We start from the raw sequence: 27,964 nt of genomic DNA, 5'->3' as shown, positions 1-27,964 counted from the left end.
CAAATTCTTTTGTCTTAGATCAGTACGGGTTGTAACAACGCAGGCTTTATGTAGTTTAGTGATTATAAATGTAGCAATAATCCAACCAAAGCATGAAGGGCTTTCTACAAAAATCAAAACAAACAAGAAAGATGAATCACTTGTCTTGATTTTATTTTAGAAACATCCAAAAATAGGGCGTTTTTTAACAAAAGCTCTTGTTCACAATACTAATATGAATCTTAATGTAACAGCGCTCGAGAGTTTTTTTTAAAATACACATTCACCTTTGAAAAAAGAGTTTCAAAGCAGTAAAATTCTTACCTACTGTACCTCATTTTAGATGCAGCACTGTTACAGAAAGTTGTTGCTGGTGTTTCTTTCCCTCCAGGCAACTAATTCTTTAGGACTCTCAAAGAGAAACCGTGCAAGCTAGAAATTACTTACCTAGTCTAAGCTCATTTGTTTCTAGAATGAAATTAAAAACAGAGAAAGTGTTTCCAGAAACGGTGTTTTGCTGATATTTCACAGTGAAAAAAGAAAGCTAATGGAGTAACCATGAGAAATTCTGCAGCCATTCCTGGAGGTAGTTAGGGCAATGCTGTTAAGATTTTGGTTTCTGTACTTTCAACTTAAAAAATGTCAGGAAACACTGCCTGTACTTTTTGGAGGTTTTGATTTTAAAGCTGTTCACCTTTAAAAAAAACCCTGTAAGATCTTGACTTTGGACCTAAATGTACATCTCTGTATGGAAAAAAACCAACAAAAAAAAACAACGGTTTGATGCCTACAGGGTGGGAAGGGGTTGGTTAAGTGTGGCACTAAAATACAAGCAGGGCTTCCTACACACGTTCTGCTAAGCCAGCTCATGCTTAGCTTGGAGAGCGATAAAGTGAGATTGCATCCAGGTGATGAGCCTGATGTAAAGTTTGAGTGTGCAGATATACCAGAATCCTTACAAGAAAGGCCCTAATTGGAACAAAGCTTCCTGTTGCTGAGCTGCTCTCTGTCACACTAGTCAGTTTAGATTTCCTTCCATAAAAGGAATTTCTTTTTACTAAGTATCACCATAAGCACAATGCACTGTCAGTATCTGGACTGCCTTTGAGTGTCTTCTCAAAGAACGTGCTAGTTTACGGATCACACAACGAGCTACGTACACATCTAAGCCTCTACTCATGGACTTTTTTGAGAAATGCATGGAAGCCTCTGATCACAACGTGTGTGTTTGGCTACATGGAGGAGCACAGACAAGTTTGGTTTGTTTTGGAAGGAGAACAGGCTTCAATCACACAAATGCAAACCAGCCTTGAAGGGATTCCAACATAATGTACAAACGAGTAGCCTCTGAGAGGAAGGCTGTCCTACTTTGAATTAGCACATTAAGGGAAAACTGAATAAACGTGTCTGTGCTTGACCACACTTCTCAAAACAAAAATTTTCCTCAGTGCTGAAAATAAAACCATCAGGAAATAACTCCATCAGTATTGACTTCTAAAGACTCACAAACGCAACCATACAAACTGGCAAAACCCAAAAGAAATTAGGGCATAAGCTTAGATGTTACTGTCAGTGCCGAAATTTTCCTACCCTTTTCCCTCAGGACTGTCAATGCAAACTTTGAACCGTTCTTTCAGGTGGAGATCTAGTACCAGCCGTCTCCGAAGGGGTGGCCAGGCTCATTTCCCACTTCCAGACATGTAGGATATTATCATAGAAAGAACAGGTTGCTACAATGCTCATTTCTTTTGGACTGGCCGAATCATCGCTTCTGTCCAGGCTCATCCTGTTGGGTCTCTTAACTCCCGGGTCAGAACTGCCGACTGACTCAGGGTCTCCCCCTCGGTCAGTGCCAGAGCTCTCCCTTAAACCAGGCTCCCTACCCAGGTCAGGATCCCCAGACAGCTTAGGATGCGCCTCGTCTTTGAGCGGCAAGGCAGGGCCCTCGCTCTCCTCATCCAATATTACATCAAAAGTAGCTGTAGGAGACTCATAAATTATCTTCAGGTTCCGAACCTGCAAATTCAGTCTCTCGTCTCCTTCCTCTGGTCTTGCCACAAGCTCCCCCAAAGACTGGTACGTAGCAGCAGAGTCCTGGGCTGCAGACAAGGAATCCCTCGGGCAGAGTCTTGACCAGTCAGCCCCATAGGCCAAGGAATTGTGCAAGACGTAGGATGACAGGATGATACACTCCTCCATGTTCTCCGCTTAAAAAAAAAAAAATAATGAAATGAGCAGAAAGCAAGTTGTGAAACAGTTTGTTGCAGACTGCTTGCAAGGCATTCTCATATTGACTATGGCACAGAGTCAGAACATCCCAAGCTGGAAGGGACGCACAAGGATCATCAAGTCCAACTCCTGGCCCACACAGGACCACCCAAAAATCGACCCCTATGTCTGAGAGCATTGAGCTCCAACGGGCTTGGTGCTGTGACTGCCCTGGGGAGCCTGTCCCAGTGTCATACAAGAGTTGTTGAACTACCCCAGAGAACTGGTTACGACCTTCTTGACAACAGAGTTAAGCATCCTAGGAGGAACAAGGTCCTGGCTCTCCTGACAATTCTTCAGCCACCTCTCACTAGCCTTGATTTTCCCTAGTTCAGTGAGCAGACAAGAGAAGAGGGTTTAATGGGCGTGACGTTTTAAGAGCTTCATTATTCAAAATACCTAAACAGGCTCAAGAAAGACAAGGCAGATCATACAGCAATCTCCAATGAGCCATAAAAATAACAGATAAGATTGGTAGACCAGGTTCTGGTTATTAATAGATTACAGATGTGTTCTTCCCAGGTGCTTTCAGCATTTTACTGATTGTTAAGTGGATATCAAGTTCCTCCCATCCCTATACAGAAGAAATGTCATCCTCATTTCAGCAGCTGTGGATCTGCCCAAGGCCTGGAGAAGCCCAGCAATGCAACCATTTTATGCAGATTGTATTTGTAATGTAAAGGCAAACAGCTTTTTAATCACATAAATACCTTCTGATTCATGCACAGGGCTTATTCGTGCTATTCTAGATTAACCAGACTGCACAGCACTTCCTTTCTGAGGCAATAACCAGTAGGTCAGTAACTTCTGCTGACAGTAAAGCATCACCTGATACTCACAAGAACCTCTTTGAACCACCAAGATGAATACAAACCGGAATGGTCACGTCAACAGGTTGTGCTTTTACACCAAGGCAAACAGGCCTTGCTCCCACGAGAAGTTATGAGAGGTTTACGCATGAATAATGACAGTGCCTTGGCACAGCCTATCATGCCAACAGTGAGGGTAGGTCTGGGAAAGCTGGAAGAGTTACTTTAAGTTGGAATAAATGTCTCAGGCTATTAACAGTATCTGGATCTTTCTAGCAGGCTCAGAGCTGGAGCTTCCCCATTAACTTGGAGGCAAGAGAGGAGAGCAGCAGAGTAGTGCAAGAGCATCTCTCTTCCACTGAACACTCACCCATGCTTCCACGGCAGTCCAGGATTTTGAATCCGCTCTGCATGCAGGCTGCTAACAGCACGAAATCACAAGTTGGGTGCCACTTTAGCCTCCAAACTCCACCTTCAACATGGGTGTCTGCCAGCGGCTGCTTCATGTTCCTGGTGTCCCACAACAGCACATGCTCGTCGTAGCTGCAGATGCATCACAAATTAATATGCGGACGAGCAGCATAGCTGATTTGGTGCAACAAGTTCAGAAGAAAACTGGGAAATATCACATGCTCTTCACCTCAGTGAATTTCTAAAGAAGCCACAGCTTGGAAGGCAGTAGCACATTCAAGGTAACCAAGGGGGATAATCACACTAGTGAAGAGCAGCTAGGAGGGATTTACCTGCCAGTAGCCAGAAGGTTCTCCCGGTGGGGACTACACTGAATGCTGCACACACCCATTGAATGTCTGCAAAACAGCATCATACAGCAGAGGGAAGAGACAATGATACACAATTTGAGAAGGAGTTCTTCCTTGAATATCAAGGATTTGGAGTGCAATTTACTGCATCACGGTGTCTCCAGAAAGGAGAGTAAGGTGAACTCAAATTTCACCTCAATTAAATGCCCAGGCAGAGTTCCATCTACACAGTCCAACAGCTTTTCCAGAGCAAAATTTCTACCCATCCAGTCTCTTGGCATGAATATTTTCTAGTAATATTTGTAACATAAACTGCCCTTCAGAGCAGTTTTGCTGAGATTCTTCAGAAATTCAGCAAAACAACTCAATTCCCAGAAGACTTTACTCTCAACATTAATTCCCAGAAGACTTTACTCTCAACGTTAATATTTTCATAATCCAGATTGTTTTAAGGCTACATATAAAGTTTCACTGGAAAGCTGTACATACTGTTTTAATCATATTCTACAAAATACATATGTCACCAGAAAAAAAAAAATACTTTAAATGACTGAACAGTGGAGAATATTTTTTTAAAAACCTTCCACGATAATATATCCAAATTTAACACACACAAAAATCCCCAAAATAAGAGCATAAATCATGACGCTTCTTTTATGAAGAAGCCATCAACATCTTCCTGTTTGGAAGCGAGCAGTTCATCAATTGTTTTGAAGGACACAGAAAGAAAAGTTTCAACCTGAAGCTATCCTGATGAAAAATCTAATTTCTCTCTCCATGTCCCATAGGAGGCACAAACAAGACTCCACGGTCCTTGTTCATCTCTGCATGCATAGCTTGGGAAGGGACACGACAGCTTCAGGGTCCAGCTGCAGGCATAGCTTGGTTACCTCTTGCTGGTGAAGACAGGAGTCTCTGGACTGCATCTGGTGTCCCAGCCTTTTAGCAGGTTGTCATCTCCTCCTGCACAAAGGCAAAGTACAGGTACCCTAAACACCACCCAAATGACCACATCAAGGCACAGAAGCAAAACAGTTAACACAGCGCTAATGCTTTTGAGCCCTAGGATATCAGAGCATTTACCAGACATACCAACTAGCATTTGAGGCTCACAATACCCTCACCAGAGAAGAGACATGCAATAACAATATCCTCACTCTGCTAAGCAAAAAAAAAAAATAAAATTTAGAAGCAAAAAAGACTGGACTCTAGAATCTCCCTGGCTCTTTTGCACACCCCAACACATCATCATCTTTTTTGCCAATAGCAAGCCAAAGCACCTGTTAAAAGACAAGGTTTCTCCTAATTAACCCTAATTGCTTCCCACAAGCAAGAAGCTTTTTGACCCTAGCAGAGGCCCCAGCTCTTTCAAGAGGTGTGATGGAAGCAGCATACCCAGTCCTGGAAAGTAAAATCCCAAGGAACACACATCCCTAAACAAGGTGTCCCCTTAAAACACACCCTAATTGAGATTCCCAGTGCTTACAAACCTGAATACACAACATCAGTGTTCCAATAATTGAAAGCAGCAATCCAGGCCTCAAATTTGTGAGCTTTCCACTGGTTCAGGACATGCACAGAAGGAGCAGATTCATCTATGGAGAACAGATTCAGCTTCCCCTCTGAATCACTGCTGATCACTCGCAGAGGACACCCACTGCAGTGGAACACAGAGTAAACGTTAGAAATTACTGAAACTGATGTCCCAGGAGGTTGCTAGAGCAGCCATCTATCTATACTTGATAGACAGCATGTTCAATTCAAATGAACATTAGGAGAAACTGGTATTGCAGTGGAGGGATGCATGCATTTATACAGTTATTTTCAGCTTTCCATCTTTAAATCATCTGTGTTGGTGGTGGTGCCCATTCCCTGACCTCACAGAGTCAGATTTTAATATCATGTCAGAGTCAGGAGGTTTTAATATCATGTGCTTGATATTAAAATGAATTAATTCCATGTAAAGAGGAATTTTTTCCCTCCACACCAGATTGACAAGGACCTCTGAGAACCCCTTCCCTCTTCTGCAGTACAAATAAGTGGCTTCCTTCACTGCTATCAGAGGCATCCAAAGCACTAACAGATCCTGACATTTCCTGCTCTTTTCCCATGGTACATTACTGCTGCATTTTCTGGACACAACGTACTTAGAACACCAGCAAAAGTTTTGCAGATCACAGTGCACAGATTTTAGGACATTCCCTGATGTGAATTCAATACCTTCTGATTGGTTACCTGCAATTGCAAGTACTGATTTTGGTGACTCGGGGCTTCTTTCCAGTTGTACATCATACACTATTTACTAAACCACATTGAATTTCCCAAATTTCCACACAAGATATACGGGGTCACCCCCTAGCCCTGCTTTCCTACGAGTTCTACAGAGAGGCAAAGGCTGCACATTCAGCTTCTAGAAGGGGTTATTTGTTTCTCAGCAAACAACAGTGATAGGCTTCAAAGGGGCTTTTCATCATGGCAAACATCATTCATCTTGAAGGGCAGAAGCAAGAGGAAGATGAGATGTACAGAAGAAAGTAGAACTGGAAATTCTACTTATTCTTTAAACAACACAAAAAACACATGCACATAAACATGTTTAATTAGCAAGAGCAACTAAATGCCTGTCCTTCAACATCAAGCACAGTACTGTCTGGGCCCCCTGTTTTCCAGCCTTACACTGAAAGCATCGCTCTTTGCTTTGCACATAACTTACAGAAAACACACATCCTACCCCTTCCAGGGGACAGCTAATTCATGTTTTTTAATGCAGTGATGCCAATTCTGAAATCAAACGTATGAAATGTATGAAATCAAATGTACTTCCAAACCACTTCTCTTCTGTTTCTCATGAAACTGCAGCTAAAATTTTTACGTGCACTATTTCCTTACTATCCTTTTTTAAGCAGAACTTCACACTGAAATATCAACTGTTCTGAGAGTAGATGGAGAAACTGAGTTGGATCCAGTGGATCAAGCTGCGCCCCACTGTGGTCTTTCAAAAGAGAAGAGATGCCTCTGGGTCACCTGCAGCTGTTCACCATTGCATAACCCCAGATTTGTGGTTTGATTAGGCTCTGCTCTTGTTACAGTCACCACAGTATACTTTCTTGTTCCTTCGTTACCCTTGCTCTGGGAATAGTAACTTCTAGAGAAGGTAAACGAATGCAGCCCACTGCAAGAATGCCTTAAGCCACTTCCCCAAAAAAAGACACCAGTTTCATTCAACTAAAGCCTCAGCTTATATCTGTGAACTGTCACACACACAAAAACCTCTACAGCAGCCTCTGTTTCCCATCCTCACCATTGCCCTCGTCCTGTGGACCAGTCTAAAGACAAGGCCAGACGCTGTGCACCAAGATCGACCTTGAAGCATGGCTCCAACATGCAGCTGTTCTTCTACTGGAAAGAAAAGAAAGGGGTTAAGACTGAGAAGAGAGCAAGTACATAACATGTGTGCTGCCTGCACCTACGGTGAGTGTCTTCCAGAGACAGAGAAGCACATTACGGTCCCACACAACGGAAGAGATGAAATGTCCTGAAGCAATGTACAATTGCTCATCACTAGCTAAAGGACAAATATTATGCATACACAGCACACCCACCCCTTTGCTTTCCACATCCCACCAAACCCCCCTTAAATTTTGCTTCCTCTTAGTGGGCGATGAAGTTCAGAACTGATTATCTGACTGCTGAATTCCCTTACAGACTGGTTTTCCCTTTCTTCACATGGCTCTCTCAATTAGTCCCTTTTCCCACCAACTCAGAAAAACCCTTCTCCAAAACTCTTCCCAGCTTTTAACAACTTTGCACCTTCTGCTTTCCCTGAGGGAGAGTAAAGATGGACTAACTGGTAACAGTTTCCAAGTTTTGCTGTTGCTCTCCCCATGCCTTCACCTCCCACACCCTGCATGTGGTAGAGCCCAGCCAGTCTTTCTTTGTGCCATGAACAATTTTGTGGCATTTATGAGAAACATTAGCAGAAGACAAAAGAAGCATTAAAAAACAAACAAACAATAACAACAATAAAACTAAGACCACTGAGAAAGTCCTGAAAGCCATACAGCTTCCCTGCAAAGTCACTGAGCATTGCTAATAAACCTAGAGCCGTATTAAATCGGAGTTAAAAACAGGTTCAGCATCAGCCGGCGTTACAGCCACCTACCTCACTTCCAGTCAGGTGGCAGAACTCCACGGCCCCTGTTGAGTTTGCAATGCCAACCATGGGATGTTCTGCAACTGGAACATGGCACCTAAAAGATCCAAGAGATCAACAAGTCCTGAATGCACATCTGTCTGGAGTTCAAGAAAGCCATAACATTTACTCCAGGATGCAGAAGAAGGTACTTGATCAAAAAATTTCATGAAGAAAATCTGAGGCTCGAAGTTCCCACAAGCCTGTACCAGGGGGAAAATATTATACATATCGGGGGAGTTATGATATATCATTATATAGACAGATGATGTCCAAAGTCACTGACAAGCTGCTCATAAGCAACCCAAAGAATTTAACGAAGAAACGAGCAGTCTCTGCTCACTGAAGTGAACTGCTTCCCTCCGAGAAGTCAGGGACAGCTTAACTAATAAACATGAACGTTGCTGCCATACCAATGGCCAAAAAGGGACCCCGAAGCAGCAGAGCCCGCTGTGGTCTGCAGCTGCTGCGAGCTCCAAGCCCCGTGGGGCAGCCTTACCACTTGATATCCAGGATGGCGGCGGTGTCTATCCTCTGGATCTCGGTCAGCGGGATGTAAGGCTGCTCCTCGTTGTAGTGGTACAGGTAGAGGCGCCCTGTCCGGTCGCAGGCCGCATTGCTGCCTCTCTGATCACCCTTCGCCGACAATTAGGAAGAAAGAACCGGGCTTAGCGGCGCCTCCACCCCCCGCACCCCTCCCCGCCTCAGGACCGGCCGGTAGGGGCACGGCACGGGGCAGGGCTCCCGGTTTGCAGCCCCCAACCCCCCCCCCCCCCGTGGGCTCACCTCGGCGGGCAGGCGGAGGTGGTAGGTGCCGCAGGCCAGGATGCTGTGCCAGCCCTCCACCGGGCACCACTCCACGGCATCGGCGCTGAACTCCGTGTCCACCACCTGCAGCGTCCATGTCCGGCACGGCGCCGCCATCTCAGGCCGCCCGCATGCTGCGCCCCGCCGGGCCCGGCAGCCGCGCTCCTCGGCGGGGCGGAGCGGGGCGGGGAGGAGCCGCCGCCCGTCTGCTTCCCGGTCAGCGGGGAGGGACCGGCCCCGGGAGGGGACCCCGGGCTCCTTCTGCACCCGCGGGGCTCCCAGGGCCTCGAACGAAAGTCTCTCGTCCCTAACCCCGAGGGGCAGCCGGCGCTGTCCCGCTTTGTCCTCCCTCCGCTCCCCTCTGCCCATCCCTGCTCGGATGTCCCTCAGCAGCTGCAGGCCACGGCTGGATCCCCGTGTCCTCAGCCTCTCCCGTGTCCCTGTGGTCCTGAGACACGCATGAGACCCCCACGGCCACACACCGCCCCACAGACCACCCCACACACGGTTCTTTGCCCAACAGACATCCCCATGGGCCTGTTCCTGTTCTGAAGGACTCGCTCCCAAAGCGCTCAGCACAGGGCTCATCCTGGGCTGCTTCCCCGTAAGCAATGCCCATTTGTTGGTGCCAGGTTTTGTCCGTCTACCAGTCGGCCTCATAAGGCCTTTCCACAGTTGTTCACTCAGCCTCTGTTATTGTTACCCTGAAGAACCTTGGGAGTAGATGTTATCACCTTCCTGACCCATTACTTTTTCATGATTATTTTTTAATATATTGAGCATACAACTATTGCCTTCAGAAAGGAAAAAAAATCCCTTTAACTCTTTCTTTCCTGTCTTTTAACCCCATTTGCCCACATGAGGACCCTCCCCCTTTCCCACAGCAGCTTTTCCTCCTTTAAGTGCCTTGAACAAGGCTGATGGTCAAGTGCAGCTGGGGAACCCAACCACGACAGCCAAATCCTCTTTATCCCCTTCTTGTTGATGTCATGCAAGTAACTCCAAGAGGCTTTTGGAGCAGGACTTGCCTGTACAAAGCTGTGCTGTTTCCTCCCCAATATTTAGCCATTGATGCTGCGTTGTAGCTAAGGGAAAGTGCTGCACTTACCCAGCTGTATGTTGCCTCCCCTGCCCCAAAGCCCATTTCAGAAGCTGTTACCACACATGTGACTGGTACCACGGACAAGGCTGTACATACCAGCTTGTAGCTCAGCTTATTCATCCTTGAGCTCCCTTAGAGCTTGCAGGTGGCACCGTCTGGTCCTGGCAACTTGCTACTGCTCATTTCATCTGAACTTTAATCTCTCTGAAAAGCACTTCAGTTTTAAGGAGATTCTCTGATGAGCTCCCCATATGGAAGCATTCCTGTGTGAATTCCCTCAGCTCTTACACATGAACACACCCCTAAACAATTCACTTGTTTTTGTCTGCTGGATCTTCAGGCCAGGTTTTCCCTTTACTGTGCATCTTGACTCCTGCAGTCTCTCTGCTCTTGATGTTCAAATCATAAAACACACAAGTAATTTTGAAACATTCTTCAAATTCCATTTTCCTTTGCGTTATTTTTTTCTCCACATTTAACCTACCAAATCTGATTCTTCCCATCTTCTGCACTTGGACACCAGTTTATAAAGGATTTCCTCTTGCTGTAAGAGCATCCCACACTCTGTTTAATCACACCAGCCCCCTCTTGTCCTCTCTCAAGCCTGTTTTGATAGGTGGTAAACATTTGTTCCCAGCCCCGAGGCAATGTCTTACACCACTTGCATGCCACCTGTGAGTAGTTAATTCTTTGTGCTGCCCTTTTTCCTTCACCAGTTTCATTTAAAAATAGGTCATCACCACGGAGAAAACTTGAAAGTATAACCCCATGGGTGTATTAAAGGCTCAAATATCAGGAGGTGAATGCTGTGCCTGCAATATGTTATTTCAGACTCTGTTCTTTAAGCCAGCATCATTTCTATCAGTCTGAATTGTGACTTTTGAGTGTTTGGGATAGATAGGCAGTACCACCCTACCTAGACATGAAGAATACCTGGCAGGGAGAAAGTATCAACATTTCTTGGGTGTGCTTACATGTGTGTACACCATTATGTTGCTGTTATCAGCAATCTGCAGGCTCCTGACATGAGCTGGATTTGCCACTTTACGACTGTGACGAAAAAATCTTTCTTTGGACTCTCTCAAAGGGCCCCAGAGCCCATGAGTCCTCCTGGAGCTGGCTGCCACCAGAGACACTCACCCTTCCCTGGGACTTGAGGGAGCCCAGGGCACCCCACCAGCAGACCTGCCAGCCATGGATGAGCTGCACAAGATGCCACGGGCATTCACAAGAGCCTGACAGCGCTGGGGCGACACAGCTGGTGTCAAAGGACCGTGTGCACCTGGACCACAGCCTTCTGTCTCCTGAAGACCACACCAATCATCAGATCCTCAAACAACTTGCCAGGCATCACAGCTTACAGATGTCAAAATCCCTGTAAGCCACTTCCATGCTCTGACACAAGGAGGGTTTGGAGTCCATGGTTGCACTCAGGTTAGTACCCGTTATCTCATCCAGCCTCCCAGGGTGCTCAGGCAGTACTTTCTCACCCAGGTGACTTGTTACCTGGTTCATGGTCTGACAGACCTAACCTAGTGACCACTCCCTCCCCCATTCACCAGGATCAGGATTGCCCCAGGCATCCACCCACCACCCAATTTTTGCGCTCTTTAGCATGAGTCTCACCCTTCCTTCATCTGCTGCTCAAGAGAAATTTACACTTTGTCTCATCAAGACTTCATCCACAGTCTTTGCCTTCTGTCTCTCCACACAGCAACATTATGACTAACCATGGCCATTTTCCCAGCTGCAGGAGTGTTTAAATGCTCCAAGACCGCACTTCATTTTGCTAATCATAATTACTGCCAGTACAATAAAAAACTGGCACGTCAAATACCACCTTGTTAGAAAGGCAAGAGTCAACGCCCTTTTCAGAGGATTACCCTGAATAAAAACAACCTATTCCTTTTGTCCCTTTTTATATTTAAAAACTGTACAGTTAATTTAACTAATTGAATGTTTCCTTAAAAAAAATCATCTGCTATAGAAAAGTTTGATTAGGTCCTGCTCAACTTCTTCATACTTTGGGGCATTTTAGGCTGCCTAAACAGAAAAGTTACAGTATAACCAGGAATCAAGAGTTGCAACCTTACAACATATCTACCAAGTGAACTGCCAGCAAGAACTTCAGAGGTTATTTACTAAGATGCTTAAAGGCAAAGTACAAAAACCCACCCAAATACTAATAATTAAGAGCTTCCTGTGCAGATATTAGAAACATAATAATGCAAGTCCACAGCAGTCTGGTTGTCTAACAAATGGCATACAAGCAAGACCAGCATTGCAACACGAAGTGGCAAAGTGAATCTCGATTGGAAAACAAATTTATCAGCTTTCACAAAAAAAAAAAAAAAAATGAACACTTATTTCAATAAGCATTCGGAGAAATGCTCTGCATTAAGAACTCAGCAGCTCACATTCTTCTAACTGCAAAGCAAGACTAACACCTGGCACTAACTTATCCACTTAGTTCTTCAGGAAAATCACTTGACACTCCTTAAGGAAAAATGAGAAAAAAAAAAGATCAGTTTATACACGACAAAACATCTGGAAAGAAAAACAGGCATGTACTCTGCAACTCAAATCCTCCTCCCATATTATTTTACTTATTACTTCATAAAAAAATCGAAGTGATTCTTGGTTTGATGGTATCTCTTTAAAAACAAATAAATAACTCAGATTACCAAATATTAGATCATTTAAGCATATCTGCACATCACTATTAGCTATGCTTACAGGGAAGCCACAAAGGCAACCACATCCACACACAGCTGATAACCTGAGCTCCCCTACAGCTACTTTATATACAAAGGTTTCGTAACAAGAAAGCCAATTCAGCTTTCTAAAAATTCCGGCCGCTTACAGCACGATCTGCAGCACCCTTCTCCGACGGGAGCGGCACACTGCAGCTGGCCTGCACGCGGGGATCCCAGATGGTCCCGACACCGTGTTCCAGTTTCTGGTGCGCTGGTTCCTACTGAGTAGGTATCTGCAACACCCAAGTGTGACTGTGCTCTGAAAGCAACTGGAAGGGAACAGGAGAAAACTAGAGAGTAGACAGTGATTCATTCCAACCTTTACTTTGTTTGCCTTTTTTTTTTTTTTTTTTAAATATAGCTTCCATGCAGAGTTCTCCAGAGCAAGTGCTGATGTTGGAGCCTGCCTCCTGGCCTTGGCACAGCCACAGATACTTCTAGCCACATGGGAGGAAAAGCTTTTGCTACATGACTTTTTTTTAAAACTTTTAGGCCAACAATGTGTTCTCATCTGCACATTACAGTTAATGAGTCCTATCAAGATTTTCTAACAAAAACTGTACATGAGTTTACAAACGTATTAACATATAAATAATGAGAAGCTTCCTGCCTGGAGCCTCCACAGTAGTCTTTTTGCTTGAGAATATAATACTGGAAGGGTAGACCCAATCCCTTTCCACAGCACCAGTCAGAGCCGGCTTAGTCCAGTCAGCTGTTCTGCTCAAGCATCACAGGGATTTTCTTCTTCAGTGCCTCTGGCTTCAATAAGCAGTCTGTCATTACTGTGCAAAAGCAAGAGTCCAATGCCTTTGAGAAGGAATCCTGCTGCTAAGAGGCCTGTGCCACCCGGTCATCGCTCTGGTCCGAGCTCTTGCTGGAAGGTCCGCTTCTTCTCCCGACAGTGTTTCTTGTGAGCAGGCCAGTCCTTCTGCTGGCATTGTGACCCACAGTACCTTGCTACCTGGCATCGGCCACAAATGTTGAATTCACGTAACTAGGAAAAACAACACAGTGTTAGTGAGCCTAACTGAGCACTTCACAAATGCTGAGCACGCCAAAGTCATTATCACAAAAGCAAAGCCCTTCTTATTCATAGATAGGGATGTGTGTCTGACAGAGGCATGGCTCTTGGACATCTAATTCTCTACCAGCCTTGATCAAGACCTTATGATGCTTCATCTCATCTACCTACAGGACAGTAGCAGAACAAGCTGTCTTCCCAGTTCTCTACTGAATAAACGCCATGCAACTTCATCCTCTTCTTAGGAAGGGCCAACCATGGGTGGTAGTTTTTTCCTTTGTCTCTTTTTTTTTTTTTTTTTTTTTGATTCTACTACTGCCCAAAGCCTTACAACGCTTTCTCATAGGAGAAAGGAGCCTCATACAGCTCCTTCAAGTTCCAGGTCACTAGACACCTGGAATGCTTCCACCTGTCTTTTCACACACATTGCAGCAATAACACTCCTCCCAGTAAACCGCTAGGTCATTTCTTGCTCCCGTTCCAAACAACCTTCTCTCAAACTGACAATTAAAGCCTCATGTTTCCCTCACGAAGCCTTGATAAAGTACTTCTTTATTGCATATTCATAAAGGACTATATTAAAGAACTTCTAAGAACCTTAATCATACCAGAAAAAATTAATGCCAAAGAAAACCTGACCTGAAGAGAATTATTGCCTTTAGCAACTCAATGGACTACACAAAGCTTTATATTTTAAGGATCAAGCCCCTGGATGCATGAGGTAGCCTGAGCCACTACACGCTTACTTCCAACATTTTTGCACACACCTGTTTTTCAATCATTGTGCACGGGGGGTAGTGACATTCATAGTATGTGCATGAGTTCTCCTCCTCCTCCACAACATCCCCATTAGCGTTGTAATATCGTGTTACATTCAGTACAGGAAATTGCTCTTCTATAGGATCTGTAGGAAGCTGTTGGATTGCCAGCCAATACAGACTTTGTTCCCTTAAAAAAAAAAAAAGCCCACATTCAGTCCATACATTCATAATAAGCATATGGGGAAAATAATTCCAATTTCATTAACAGAGTAGGTAAGGTTACCACAAATCCTTTGAGGGTTACTCTAACCTAACAAAAATATTTAAAAGTATCTCATGAAACTTACACCAAGAAATTTATATTAAGCAACATTGTTTCTGGGTAAATGGCTCTAAGTCTGCTCCCTGCTCTTGGAAACCCAGAACCATGTGAGGATGGCACCACTGCTATCCAGTACCATCCACTACATATTATTGAAAGCATTGTAACAAGCTCTTGTGGGTGCTGCAGGTGCTTCAAGAGAAGCTTCTAGTACAGTACGCAAGTTTCTAGTATGGTATGGGCCTCTCACCAAAAAAAGAACATAGCTGGGCTGTATCACCACAGGTGAAACAAACCCATCCTAACATTAGTTTGATGCACTGTGCGTAACATCAGTGCAATGCAACATGTAGGAAGTTCCCACAATCTACAGCAGAGCTTGACAGAAGCTGTTCCAAGGAACTCATTTTAGTTTCAACCTAACTAAACTATTCCAAGTATAAGCATTTTGCAGCTGCTGGTTTTTACAGGCTGCGTTAGAATGTCAGTGCCTGAGGATGAGACATACAAGCCAGTAAAAACTACAGACTGAATCCAGCGTGCCCAAATGCCACCACTCAAGCAGAAGGGAATGCAGGTTTACTATTTTACTGCAGCGACATGTGGCAGAGCAGGACCTCCACAGAACACCATGGGGTTAGATCATCCCTTCATAGCTAGCGTGGTCAGCGTTAACTCTGGTCCCCAGTGAGAATGCTGAGGCAGTGATGGATAAGCAGCCCAAGGTCAAACAAAGAGGCTCTGCCAAGATGAACACCGCTAAATGAAAGAGGCAAAATAATTTATTATTGTTTTTTTTTGATGGTATCCCTCTGTCAAATATTGACATACCTTTGTTTACTAGAGATATCTTCAGCTTTGGGTTTCCACCCCCAAGGAACTAGGCGCAGATTGTCTAGGCGGTTGTCCACGGTCACTGAATTCAGATGTACCACCTGAAATCCCGGAGCAATGCCTCCCCGGTGTCTCTCCCTGGAGGAAACAAAACCAGCTTGAAGCTTAGTGATGAAAAATACTCCACAACCAAAAGTGAAGAATGGCACCAATTCCAGAAGGCAGCTGCCTTCTAGTCTGCTGCCTGGTGTCACTGAAATAGGAACAGTAAAACTCAGGTTGTCAACAGACTGCAGTGGCTATTTCAAATCGATCAGCTCTCACAAGAAAGAGATTTGTTCCAGGAGATTATTTCCATTACAAATGACTTGACTCTGTCAAGATAATCGTGGTATATTTTAATTGTAAGAATATTGCAATGCGAGTTCCAGAAACTACCATCCAAGTTTATGCAACAGCACCTACGTAATTATTTCAACAGTGCAGACTTGAAAGGAGCTAATATTGTTTTATTATTTTAATAGGAGTTTCTATCAGACATTTACATGCAAGTTTGGCACTGGTGTGAGTCAGTTTTTCATTTACTAAGGATGTCTCTTAAGCAACAGGACAGGGGTTTCACCAGTGGGTAGGCAAACGTTCGTTCTTCAGACTAATTATTTTTAACACACAGAAAGCCTGCAATGAATCCACAATTGACCAGGAGACATCTACGGAAATCTGCCCAAACCAAAGCAGGACAGCTGCAGATTAAGTCATACCAATTTTTCCCTGTTGCCTTGTAACAGATCTCATTTCCCAATCCACCTACTTTTCAGCTCTCCTCTCCCTGTTTAAGTTTCAACTCCACTGTCAAATGCTCTTGTGCTTAGGCCAGCCTCCGTACGGCTTCTTGGGGGGATCCCCACCCCAAATATAATGTTTGGACAGAAACTGCACCCTGGTGTTTCTGCTATGCCACAACAAACTTTACAGCTCAATGAGAACAGATCCAGTGGCAATCAGGAAGGATGATGTCAAACTGATAGCACTCTCTGGAGGTTACCCAGCATTTCCTTCGAGGAGACTGCTCCAACAGCCACTGACAACTTCACCCAAGCCTAGTTTTGATGCTGCTTCCAGCTCAGTGCTGAACATTCCAGTTCAAAGGGCTTATTCAATTTTTAATAGATAAGGAATTTAACCTGGGCAAATTGTATATTTTTCCTCTACAAAGTTCTAGCATTAGCAGAACAGGGAAAAACCACTCTAGCTTGTAGGCAAAACTGTTTTTCCTGCATTGGCAGCCCTGCATGAGGGCAGGGTGTGCAGCCTCCTGTCAGGGAGCATTTCAGGCCTCCATAAACAGGGAGGAGCTCTCCCATTTGAAGTTAAAAGGAATAAAATCCTTTATTTGGGAAAAAAAAAGTGTGCACACTGTGGAAAGGAGTCCGCTGAAAGGCCCTAGAAGAGGGAGAGCTACTTTTGAGTTGCCGAATGCTACAGGAGGATCTGGCAAAGGAGATCAGAAGCCCCAAAAGCTCACAGTGAGAAGCACAAAAGCACACCAGCTCAGATGAAGGTAACCACTGATCAGACACAGAGATGGGGAAGGAGTTAACTTTCATTAGAACGAGACTAGGACAAAGTCCCAACAAGAGACGGGATAGACAGAAATGAGGCATCTGGGAAGAGACAGGCACAGAGTGAGAGCGAACTGGAAGAGGGAAGGGGGGAGACCAAGACCAAGTTCAGAAGCTTTTTTGAAATGGAGTGGATAACAAGAGTTTAAGGAAGGTCCGAGTTGGGGAATGAGAGGACTACAAGAGATTGTCAGGGACACCAGTACACCACGTGCCTACCCCTGCTCTTCCAAAGCCTGCATCTGCACCCATGACCCTTCCCACCCCCCAAGCAAATACCAGTAAGATCCACAAGCAGAGCCCATCTTCTTCTTCGTCCACATCTACGCTGCTGTCAGTTCTTCTACTACCTCAAGTGGCAAAAGTCTCAAAGGGAAAGCAGAAATTGGCCTTGCCGATGACCAGAAGTGTTAGCACTTGACTGAGATGCCAGAATTAGCACTAGCAAATTCAGGACAGTCCCTGTTCTCTGTGCATAACTGAGTAACCTCTGGACGCACAGGCATGTGTCATTCCACTCCCTCGAACTGTGCTTCACGAGCACGCAGCACGGGCCACCTCAGAAGGTAACCAGAAAAGTGCAGCGAAGGACAGGCCCGTGGAAGAGCCCTGCCTTCTCCCTTGCAGATGGGAACAGAGAAGACAGGATCAGCAGGCAGCCACCTCTGCCAGGGCCACAGCTTCTGCCTCCCCAGCACACCCAAGTGCCTATGGGATATCAGAAAAGCCACTTAAAGCAAAACTTTTCTGAGAATTACCTGTACACTGCAGTTCTTCTTCCCCATTAACTGGAGAGCTGAGGCCTGTAACAGAAGTGCCAAGCACAGGCAACAGCAACTCGAGTCAACAGGAGCCCTAACTGCGGAGGTTTCAGGCGCTATGACTGTAAGTACACTAAAAAATGTCTCTCTATATATATATGGGCTTGGATTTTTTTGGACACGCAGCCAGCGATACGTCTGACTAATCTCCTAACACTTCATTCCCCAGGGAACATTACTACACCCAGCCAAAAGATGGCAAGCTAGGATCGCTAACCAGGGAGCAGGGCGAGAAGGCAACAGGCTAACTGTGGGTACCCAGCCAGAGACATTCAAATCCTGCTTCAGAGGAGCTGAAAGCGCACCCTGAAAACAAAACAAGCACAAGAGAGGCTGCAGAAAGTTCTTCCTGAAAGAATATTTGTAGCAAGTATGGGTGTATTTCAGAGAGTGGCTCCCACTTTATACTGCACGTCACTGCAGTGCTTGCAGGAGAGCATTGAGGAAAGAGTGGGTAAAAGGCCACTCTTACCACTGCAGCTTTGGTAGCCACAAGCTTCCAAATGTGGAGGTCTTACTACATGAACAGTATCAGCTGCTTAACTAAACTGAAATAAAGAAAACAGCTTTACTTGCAAAAGTATCCAACACATGCACACTCATTGTATCTTAAGCCAAAGGACAGAATCAGGTTTTCAGAGCAAGCACATTTTTTTGAGGGGGGGCAGGGAGGCAGTGAACACAGGAAACACAGGAAGGATTGGTGGGGGGGACAAGACACTTAAGTTACACATTTAAACTCCTCTACCTGCAGAAATTCAAGTTCTTTGTTTTTACTTTACCCAGAAAGCCAGGCTGGCACCAGCAGAGCTCCACTACTGCCCATCTCTCCGGCCTTTTGGAGGCCTCTGCAACCTTGATCACTGCTCCAGCTCACAAAGGGAAGGACCTTCTGCTAAAACACCTCAGGTTTTCGGAACAGCCCCCAGCACAGGTAAGTAAAACCAAACAGTGCATGTGTTCTGCTTAGGAGGGCTGGTAACTACACACAGCACCTGTAGCCAGAAGGCTTTCTAAGGGTACAAGGAACACGAAGCTGCCTTGTGTCAGCTTGTAATTAAAGATCACAGCAAAATGTACATCCTCAAAGGGATCAAACGGACTTTAGAGAAACAGTTGAAATACTCAGTATTTCCCAGTGAATGAGTCTGACTTTGCAGCTTCAGACCTGCAGAGCTGCTTGCATGACAGTTACACCCTGCCTCTGTGACTTACTAAAAATCCCTACTGCACAAAATCTGTTGTTTTTTTTTTTAACACGAGTATATGCTGAAGCTTGCACATCATTTTAATTACCTAACCGAATATGTTAGGATTATTTCCTAATGTAAGTAAAACTAACCAGAAGAGGCAATGAGTAGGCTGTGTAATAAGCAAACTGCTGGACTGTCATCATCTACACAGCCTGCAACAGCCAGCTGGAATAATTTCCAGATACTGTTAGTGCAACTTGCAGACTGCAATTATTACTGTATGAGGTTCACAGTTAGCAGAAGCTGGCTGTGATTTATCATGCATACTGTAGCCAACTTCCTAGTAATTTTCACCAAAGTTGCGTACAACGAGATTAAACATTAACAGATACGGGTTAAAATCCTTATTTAATGAGCAGATTAAAAATAATAATAATAGTCCCCGACATTCTTCCCGACTTCCTCCCTCTTGTACAAGGCCTAAGTCCGGGAAGAAGAAATAACCTGGAACAATGAAGAAAGAGCAGCTAGATCTTGGGCACTGCGACTTCTAGTTGTAGTTTACAGAACTTAATAGAAAAAATGCTTAATTTCTCATAAAAGACTTTTTAAGACAAATAACAGTTCTCTTCAGCATATCCCATCTTTCCTACAAACCCACGAAAAACACACTTAGGAAGTGCAACGTAACAGCTCAGGGGACGAGCTGATCATTCTCTCACAACTGTGGCAGTTGGCCTCCCAATGTCAACTGCAGCTAGGAAGGATTTCAAGCAATGATTCTTGGAACATGGGAAATAAGACACAGCAGCTGACAGGAAACATAAAAACTAACAAAAATCCCTAAAGTTTTAGTTTATCGGAGGTTCTCCCTCTGCAGTGGCCTGTCACTTCTCAAACTTACCTGCTTATCACAGGACAAAAGCAGCTCAGAAGATAGGTCTTCATCTGTTAACTTAAATGAAGCCAGTCTCCTGCCCGCCTCCAAGTGAAGCATTTCTCAGGTCTAAACAAGGGTCTTTCTGAAAAATACTCACCTGTAATGGCTTTCCCTGGGAATACTGTTTTTACAGAGCCTCAACAAGACTATATCAAGATCTAATGGCACCCACTGCACTTGGTTCTGACAGAGAGCAGCTGCAAGCCTCCTGAGCAGACCTGAAATACCACAAGCAGAGAGACCCCCCACACACGACGTGGGCAGCAAGCTGCAGCCCTGGCCGGCTCTCCTCACGATACCCACCAAAGCAGCTCATGCAGCAGGCGGCCGGATCCCCTTCCACGGTTTTTGTCAAACGCATAAGCAAATATTTTAGCACCATTTCCATCAGCATCTACCTCCATGCGAGCCTAGAGAAAAGGAAAAGGCTGTGAGAACATCCAACACTGAGCAGAGGAGCACGGGCTCTTCGGGGGCAGGGATAAGGGAAGGACCCAACATTTCACACTTGTCTCCTACTTGACCACCATGGAATCCCAGCTGTTTGGGACCTCCGGCAGGAACAAACCTCTGCTACTGTGGTTTGTGAAGATGCAAAGGGAAGGGGAGGGCGGAGGCTCTGCACAGCAGGAGTCCCGCTTGGGCTAAGGCCAGTGGGAACTTAGTGGTGAGCCCGTGGGGCCATCATCTGCCCTCCACACCAGCAAACCCCCACGGTGCTGCCCTGCACCAACCTAATTAGAGGGCGCTGGTGCAAGAAGTGGTCCTGCCCTCGTTCCTCACACTGGTGCCAATGCTCAAACCGAGCCGTGCTAAGGACCAGACCCCGCTAGCGCACTCGTGGTGGTGCCTGCTGGCCGTGAATCACCCCCGGGGAGGACCAGGGGAGCTGGGTGGGTTCTGGCAGCGGCGCTGCTGCAGCACTCGGGCTGCTGAGCACCGGGTGCGCCCTGCTCCAACGGGGCCGAGGCTTTGGGGGAGTTCCCAGCCGGGAGCCCTTTCCCTTGCTGAGCCCCAGCGGAGCAGCTCACCCTTCTCCTACAGACACCACAAGTTCCCCGCTCCCACCGCAGCTCCCCCAGGAGCCCCCACGGCCGAGAGGAAACCTCCGGGCCCCCAGGGAAGGGGCGCGGGGAGTGGGCTGGGGCCACAAAAGGCTGAGACCGGGACCGGCCGGGGGGGCTCGGGGGGACACCGGGGAGGGGGGATACAGGGGCGGGGGGGGTGTCCCGGGATCCCCCCGTGCCGGTGCTCACCTCGAAGGAGTAGCTCTCCACCAGCGGGATGTCCTGCTCGTCGATCAGCGTGTACTTGGTCTGCAACACACAGCGCGCCCTCACACAGGGCCCGGCCTCCCCGCCCCTCCCGCCACCGCCACCACCGAGCCCGGGCCCTCCCGGGCCCTCCCGGGCCTCGCTCCCGGTGCCCGCCCCCCGCGGCCGGCCCCAACCCCAATCCCCGTTCCCCCGCCGCCCCCCCGCCCCCTCCCGGTGCCCTCAGGCCGCGGCCGTGCTCGCACCTTGCCGGCCACCCGGCCGAGCCGCACGATGCCGAGCTTGAAGTCGGTCATGGCCGGGCCGGGCCGGGGCCGCCGCCGCCTCCCCCCAACCCCGCGCCCTCCGCCCGGAGCGGGCCCCGCCGCGCCGCTGCCACGCGCCGCCGCCTCGCGCACACCCGGGGAGGGGGGCGGGGCTCGCGCGACCCCGCCCACCGCGGCCGCGCGGCCAATAGGAAGCCGCGCCTCCGCCGCGTCGCTCTCGCGACGCCGCCGCCTCGGCCAATCGGCGGGCGGCGCGGCGCGGGGATCGCGCGGGGAGGGGGAGGGAGGTGCGGGGAGCGCGCGGGAGAGGGAGAGGGGAGGGGGCGGGGGCAAGGGGACGCGGGCGCTGACGTCACGTTCGCGGGAAGCTTTGTGCCGCCAACGGTGGCGAGAGCGCCGGGCGGGGGGGGCCTTAAAGGGGCCGCGCGCTCTCGCCGGGGGGGGCGGCGGCTGCTCCCCGCCGCTGACAGGCGGCGCCGGGCCCCCGGGGGCCGTTCCCTTCTGTTAATAAAAAAGAACCCGAAACACGCCCGAAATAAACCCAAACCGCCGGAACCCCGCGCTGCAGCGCGCTCAGCGCCCGCGGGGCAGCTCCTCGGGGCAGCTCCCCTCGGCCGGGGGCTCCCGGGGCCGCCTCCGCTCCCCGCGGGGCTCCTCAGCTGCCCCCGGCCGCCCCCGCCGCCCCCCGCCGCCGGCAGCACGGGGCAGGGCCCGGAGCCGGGTCCTGAGCTCACGGACCGGGGGAAGCCGCCGCGGGGCGCGTGCCCCAAAGATCCTGGGTCAAAACGTAAAAAAAACAAGAAAATCCACGCGGGGACGGGGACGGGGACACGGGGACACGGGGCCGGGCCGGGCCGCCTGCCACGCGGTCGCCTCAGGGCCGGGCAGGGCCGCACAGCCGGGCCCTGAGCACAGGAGCTGCAGGTGGGGGCCCCACCATCCTGAGGAGACAAATGTTACATCCAAAGGCAAATCTGGAGAAAAAAAAAAATAATAATAATAAAAAAAAACACGAATCCTTCATTCCTGTGGTGGAGCGGCCCCACAGATGCCTTAAGAGCGTAACGATGGACCCAAGAGATCAGACAAGCAGAGCTGTGTGGGGCAGTCCGGCATTAGACCCACAAGGTGCTGGGAGCACCCTAACCACGGCCCCGCGCTTGGGACCGCCTCATGGTGACAGCTAACCAGGTGCACGAACCTTCAAACGCACAAAAGTCTGGTTAAAAAAGTGTGGTTAATGAGAGAGCCGAGCAAGGCCTTGGGTTTGAAACCAAATGCATGGTAAAGATAACATGTTGCTTTTTAAAGAATCTGTAAGGGAGAAAAGTACCATCCATGATGAAGTGCCCTGTTAGCTAGAAAGGGAAAGAACACACAGGGTGGTTTATCAGGGGGATGACTTCATTATTGAGGATTCTGAGTTTTGGTGATTGTGACCGTGCTTCTGATGGCCACATGGGTTCTTATTCACCAGAAGGGGAGAAGAGATCGTGCCGGGAGATCAGAGTGGTGCTGGTGATGACAATTTCTCTGAGGTTTGCCAGGGGGTGGGTAATGAGATGAGGGCCCCTCACAGAACACGGCTGTGAGGTCGCCCACAGGCAAGGGGCTCCCCACGGGCAGCCCCACGATGGAGAGCCACCAGCAAATGATCAGATACTTGGCCAGCTACCGCAGGGGTGAGTGGCAGCCGACGTTTCATGCCCAGCTCTGAGCAATTTTGGGTGCATGAGAGGGGGTCACAGCGGTTTGGGTTCATGACTTCAGCCTGGGGGATGCTATGTGTCTTCCTCTCCCCCCAAAAAACCCACGGTGTTGGTAGGACTAGCTCCATTTTGGAGGTTTGCTGTCAGTGGTGCTTGCATTTATCTTCTGTGTGGATGCCAGCCTGCCCAAGTCCTCAATGAAGTGCTGAGTGCTGCTGTGCTCAGAGGTGAGCTGTGGGCTCGAGCTGCCCAAGCCCCATTTCCATCCAGGGTTCTGTCTGCAGCTCCTTGAAAAGCAGGCTCCTCCTTTCCTTCATGCTGGAAAAAGCTCCCTTTCTTGTTGTGTCTTTTTTTGCCCCTTCTGACACGTATACTTCCCACATCACCCCATTGGCACAGTTCCTTGCCCTTGGGGACATCAGTGAAGGACACGGTGTCCCCAAGGCCCCAGGAGGTGTGGCAGGAGGCAATGGATGGAGACTACTCCTTGGTTTGGGAAAGGGAGAGCCACCAGGACACCGCTGTGCTGCTCGGATGGGACCTGCACACCCTGAGCACAGGCCCATGGCTCCCATCCTCCCCACAGGTGATCCTGGATGTGGCCCTCTTCTGCCCCAATGCCCACAGTAACGAGCTCTCACCTTCACCGTGCACACCGGTACAGCACATGCCATGGGCAGAAGCTGCCCCACAGGGCTTCAGCACCCCACGCTGAGCCGTAATGAAATTCAGATTTTCCATCCTAACATTTTACGAAGCAGGAAGATGTGAATTCCAAAATTTGGCTCTTCAGGGCCCATTTTGTCTCAGGGAAATAACACTCAATTCTCCTTAAACTGCTCAAAGCTCTTGTGCCACCATAGTGAAGGTCTCCTGGGAAGGGCTCAGGACTTCTCAACATCCCTCTCCCTCTTTTCTTGTGAAGGTGCAGATCGCTCCAGTGGGAAGAGACCCTGGCGTCAGAGCACAGATCCAGTTATTGGGAAAATGGATTTAAAATATGGAACTAATGTAGGTTGTTACTATCTTTAACAAACCCTTTGCCTCCTTTCTAAGAAGCCTGGGTTGGGAAAAAATGAATTATTGGCAGGGGAGTGCCCTGCTTCCAAGTGCTGCGTGGCTTCTACCAGAGCATGTGCCCTAAGGTAGCATGGGAAAGGTTACACATTCTGCCCCCAAGAGAATTTCCCTTCAGCAAAAAAGTCCTTTTTCTAATCATTACCAGGACTGTCAACTGGGGGAAAGCCAGTAGTGTGTGAGAGCTGGGACACTGGACAGGCCAGGGCGCTCCTGAAGCTCTCAGGCTTCACACCAGTGGCAGCTCCACTAACAACATGATCAGCAAACATTTCAAACCTGTTTAAACTAAAATTGCTCCTGAAAGGGGTGCTGCAGTCCTCTGCCAGGCTGTCCTCCTCTCCAGCAATGTTTGTGCAGCTTTGTCATGGAATTGCTGCAAGCTGCAGCTGGAAAGGACCCAGCTGTCTGCTGAACGTGCAGCCAGCGCCGCAGCCAGCCTGCCCAGCACCGTGCCCAGCTGAGCTCCCCACATCGCCAAGGATGGAGACCCCACCGCATCTCCACTGTGGTCTGGGGCCACTCAGAGATTTTTTTCCTCATATCTAACTGGGATTTTTTGGAAGCTGTGTCCCTAGAGAGGCGGGGAAGATGCTGGGTTACAGACTGTAAGGAAGCACACCTCATTTCAGAGAGCACCAAGGCTCCTTGCTTGGAAATTCCAAGCCAAGAAATTAGATAGTGAGTGTCTGGATTTTCAGCCTTGTTTCTACTTTACTCCCTGGTTGCCTCAGAAAAAGGCTCCACAAACAGCTGGAGAAGGAGCAAAAGAAAGAGCAAAGGCAGAAGCTCTCCTGCTTTCTGCTTCTGTCAGCTAAAGAGGCTGCAAAAAGTCCTGCACTCAGACAGGCACGGGTTGGGATGTACAGTCTAAGTTGATACCTGCCAGGAGCGTTTGACTTGACAGAAGTTATTTAGTTATTTATTTTTGTCTTTCCCCATTTCACTACAGCCTGTCTGCAATATCTGCAGCCCCCAACTCTCTGGAGCAATGTACCCACGTTTCATCAGGGAACAGCGGACAAAGCTGGATCTTCTCAGGAACCGTAAATACATCGGTCAGCCCAGATTCCCCACCTGCACATCCTCCCTCCAGCAACCACCTCCCCTCAGCTAAACTGCCAGCCCAGCCTTTCTCCAAAGATCCTGCCACCTCCCTTGTTGCTGCTATCCACCCCACTTCTGCCCACGAGCATAATGTAAAATTACAGAGCTGTTGCTCCATTAAACATTTCAGGCAGCAGAGCTATGGTGGAAAATGGACATGATTAGCAGTTTCTTTTGGCTGGCCTTGATGCTGACCTGGCGTTCTGGATCTTGCAAGGACAGGCAGGCAGACTCCTCCTTTCCCAGGGTCCACTTGTGAAGCTTTACCTGCTTTGCTCCCAGGTGCTCTAGCACAGAGGCAGAGCAGATAAGAAGTCTTGTTGAAGTAGCAGTTAATTTGTTGTTGAATGATGCACAAACGTGTGTTTTCTGAAGATCCCCCTGCTAGCATTGTTATTTATGTATATACGCTATTATGTACATATGCTAACATTTTATGCTGCACAAGCAGCACGAGATGCATTCCTAGGGCATGACTGCTGCATGCCAAGAGGCAGCGTGGCCAAGAAGCTGCATTTAAACCAGAGCAAACACAAAGGTTTAGTTTCTCCAAATCAGCTCACAGTTGCTCTGCACCCAAGTAACCTTAAACTACAGCTGCTTAGGAATTGTGCAACGCTTCCTACACTGGAAGGTAACACGTTGCTTGCACATAGTTCAGAAACAAGCATTACAACAGCAGTAGCTCAGTGCACGCAGCACAGGAGTTTCCAAGAAGTCTCAGTTAGCTGCCACCGCACACCTTCTCCCATCTGATTCAGGCTGGGATTTGCTTGGAAGCTTAAGTTTTCCTCCTTTTTTTTTTTCTTTTTTTTTTTTTTTTCCCCAGAGGCTCCAGGTCTTTCAGCACCTGGTGCATGCTGTAGCTGCAGCCACTTCCCTGGTGCAGCTGATTTCTCCTTCCTGCAGCACTGGCTGTTCCCAAGGGTCCCGGACACCCCAAGAAGCCATCCCCTCCCACAGTTACAATAGCTTCATACAGCACTGCTTGCCAGAGCAGAGCTCCAGCCAGAAAGTTTTCTTCTTGTGCTTTAAGTGCTCTATAACTTCGAGTTATTTGCAGAAGTGAAGAGCCAGTAGCAAGAAAAAAGCTGATCAAGTATCAACACTGCTTTGTGGAGGAGGAGAACGTACCTTCCAGAACACTTTCCTGAGAACGAGGCCCTTCCAGCTCAGCACCCTGGGAAGAATTTGATTCCCTTTCTCTCCAGAAAAATGGATCTAAATTAACAGGACTCCCCTCCCCCCCAGTTCCCCAGGATGTTGTTAGGGCTGAGGTGAAGTGCAGTCATAACACCATTGTTAGCAGGGCTTTTAGCAATACCTCAGAGTCAGCTAAAGCATTATTACCAGGATGAATCCACTTCACTTCTAAAAGAGCTTTCTCCAGTCTGAAAGATCATGCATCATCCCTTGTGCTGTGCCACTCCAAAGGAAAACCAGCCTTTGCTGGAAACAGAACAAGGATCTTCCCCAGGATCTTTGGAGAATTTTGGTTTCACCCACACCCTCCAGCAGTACCACAGTAACAGCACCACAGTTCTCAGGTGTGAGAGCCAAGTATCGAATTCTGCAAAGTACAATGACTTCTAGCATCAAGCCTGAAACACAGGAACCTCTCCAGAAAACCGTGGTTAAATTACATTATAGCTGAGCTTGGAAGAGGTTCTTAACACCTCATCAGAAGGGGTGGTTTGGATCAGCCCCCCTGGGGGGCATTTGCAAGGCCTTCCTCCTTAGTTTTACCAAAAAGTACATCTCATTTTGAATATGCAAGGCTAAACTTTTCACTTTCCTCATGTTTTATAGCATACCTCTCCCCCATCCCCGGTTTTCAGCCAGGTTTCAGGTTGTTCCTTGGCAGGCAGTAAACTGGATTTACTGAACAATCATAGAAAGGGAAATACCAACGCACACTGCTTATTTTTCCTTCAGAGACACCAGGACCTGGAGCGTATGATGTAGACAGCGGCTATCGAGCTTGCTTACCCAGCTCCCCCAGCATCACCATTCAAGGAGTCAGGAGACCCAAGAGACATGATACTGGTCCCTTTACAACTTTTTGAAATGGAGAGGACCACAGGATTCTACTCCTAAAGAAAGGGCTTGCTCCTCTTCTTTGGTGAAGAATGCACAAAAGTTCGTGTCAATCCAGTGTGTACTTGTCCTGTCACCAAAAAAATCCTGCCTCTGCTTCAAGGCACAATAAAAAGCTGAGCAAAGGATCCTACCTGTCTACAAGAGAAAAACTCACAAATTCACCTAAGCCATATGTTCCTAGTGTTGGCTAATGCCACGCCACATTCCACGCCATCAGGCACAAATGCTGAGTGAAGAGCTATG

General features: G+C 47.8%; 3 protein-coding genes across 4 annotated transcripts; 1 reads left to right on the top strand and 2 right to left on the bottom strand.

Annotated features, from left to right (window-relative positions):
• Positions 1–132: 132 nt before the first annotated feature.
• DPH7 (diphthamide biosynthesis 7) lies at positions 133–9,200 on the bottom strand. Its single transcript, XM_027471105.3, has 9 exons — positions 8,796–9,200; positions 8,509–8,645; positions 7,980–8,067; positions 7,119–7,213; positions 5,308–5,474; positions 4,708–4,780; positions 3,800–3,865; positions 3,427–3,599; positions 133–2,186 (listed from the first exon to the last, which is right to left on the bottom strand). The coding sequence occupies exons 1-9, from the start codon at positions 9,183–9,185 to the stop codon at positions 1,588–1,590; spliced, it is 1,788 nt and encodes a 595-aa protein (XP_027326906.3). The 5' UTR covers positions 9,186–9,200; the 3' UTR covers positions 133–1,587.
• Positions 9,201–12,497: 3,297 nt separating this feature from the next.
• On the bottom strand, positions 12,498–21,883 carry ZMYND19 (zinc finger MYND-type containing 19). The gene is made up of 6 exons (XM_027471106.3): positions 21,708–21,883; positions 21,445–21,504; positions 20,492–20,598; positions 15,610–15,750; positions 14,463–14,643; positions 12,498–13,668 (listed from the first exon to the last, which is right to left on the bottom strand). Exons 1-6 carry the CDS (start codon positions 21,756–21,758, stop codon positions 13,525–13,527), a joined length of 684 nt encoding a protein of 227 aa, XP_027326907.1. The 5' UTR covers positions 21,759–21,883; the 3' UTR covers positions 12,498–13,524.
• A 1,217-nt stretch (positions 21,884–23,100) lies between these two features.
• STPG3 (sperm-tail PG-rich repeat containing 3) lies at positions 23,101–27,846 on the top strand. 2 transcript variants are annotated; one of them, XM_072025542.1, is made up of 4 exons: positions 23,101–23,410; positions 24,369–24,448; positions 25,467–25,572; positions 27,557–27,846. In XM_072025542.1, exons 1-4 carry the CDS (start codon positions 23,362–23,364, stop codon positions 27,685–27,687), a joined length of 366 nt encoding a protein of 121 aa, XP_071881643.1. In that variant the 5' UTR covers positions 23,101–23,361; the 3' UTR covers positions 27,688–27,846. The 2 variants fall into 2 exon arrangements, with proteins under 2 accessions (XP_071881643.1, XP_071881642.1); XM_072025541.1 differs by having other exon boundaries at positions 23,109–23,410; positions 24,363–24,448.
• The last annotated feature ends 118 nt before the right edge of the window (positions 27,847–27,964 follow it).

Source organism: Anas platyrhynchos, chromosome 18 (genome assembly GCF_047663525.1).
Source record: "Anas platyrhynchos isolate ZD024472 breed Pekin duck chromosome 18, IASCAAS_PekinDuck_T2T, whole genome shotgun sequence".
Classification (NCBI taxonomy): domain Eukaryota; kingdom Metazoa; phylum Chordata; class Aves; order Anseriformes; family Anatidae; genus Anas; species Anas platyrhynchos.
This window is presented reverse-complemented; position numbering and strand designations above follow the sequence as displayed.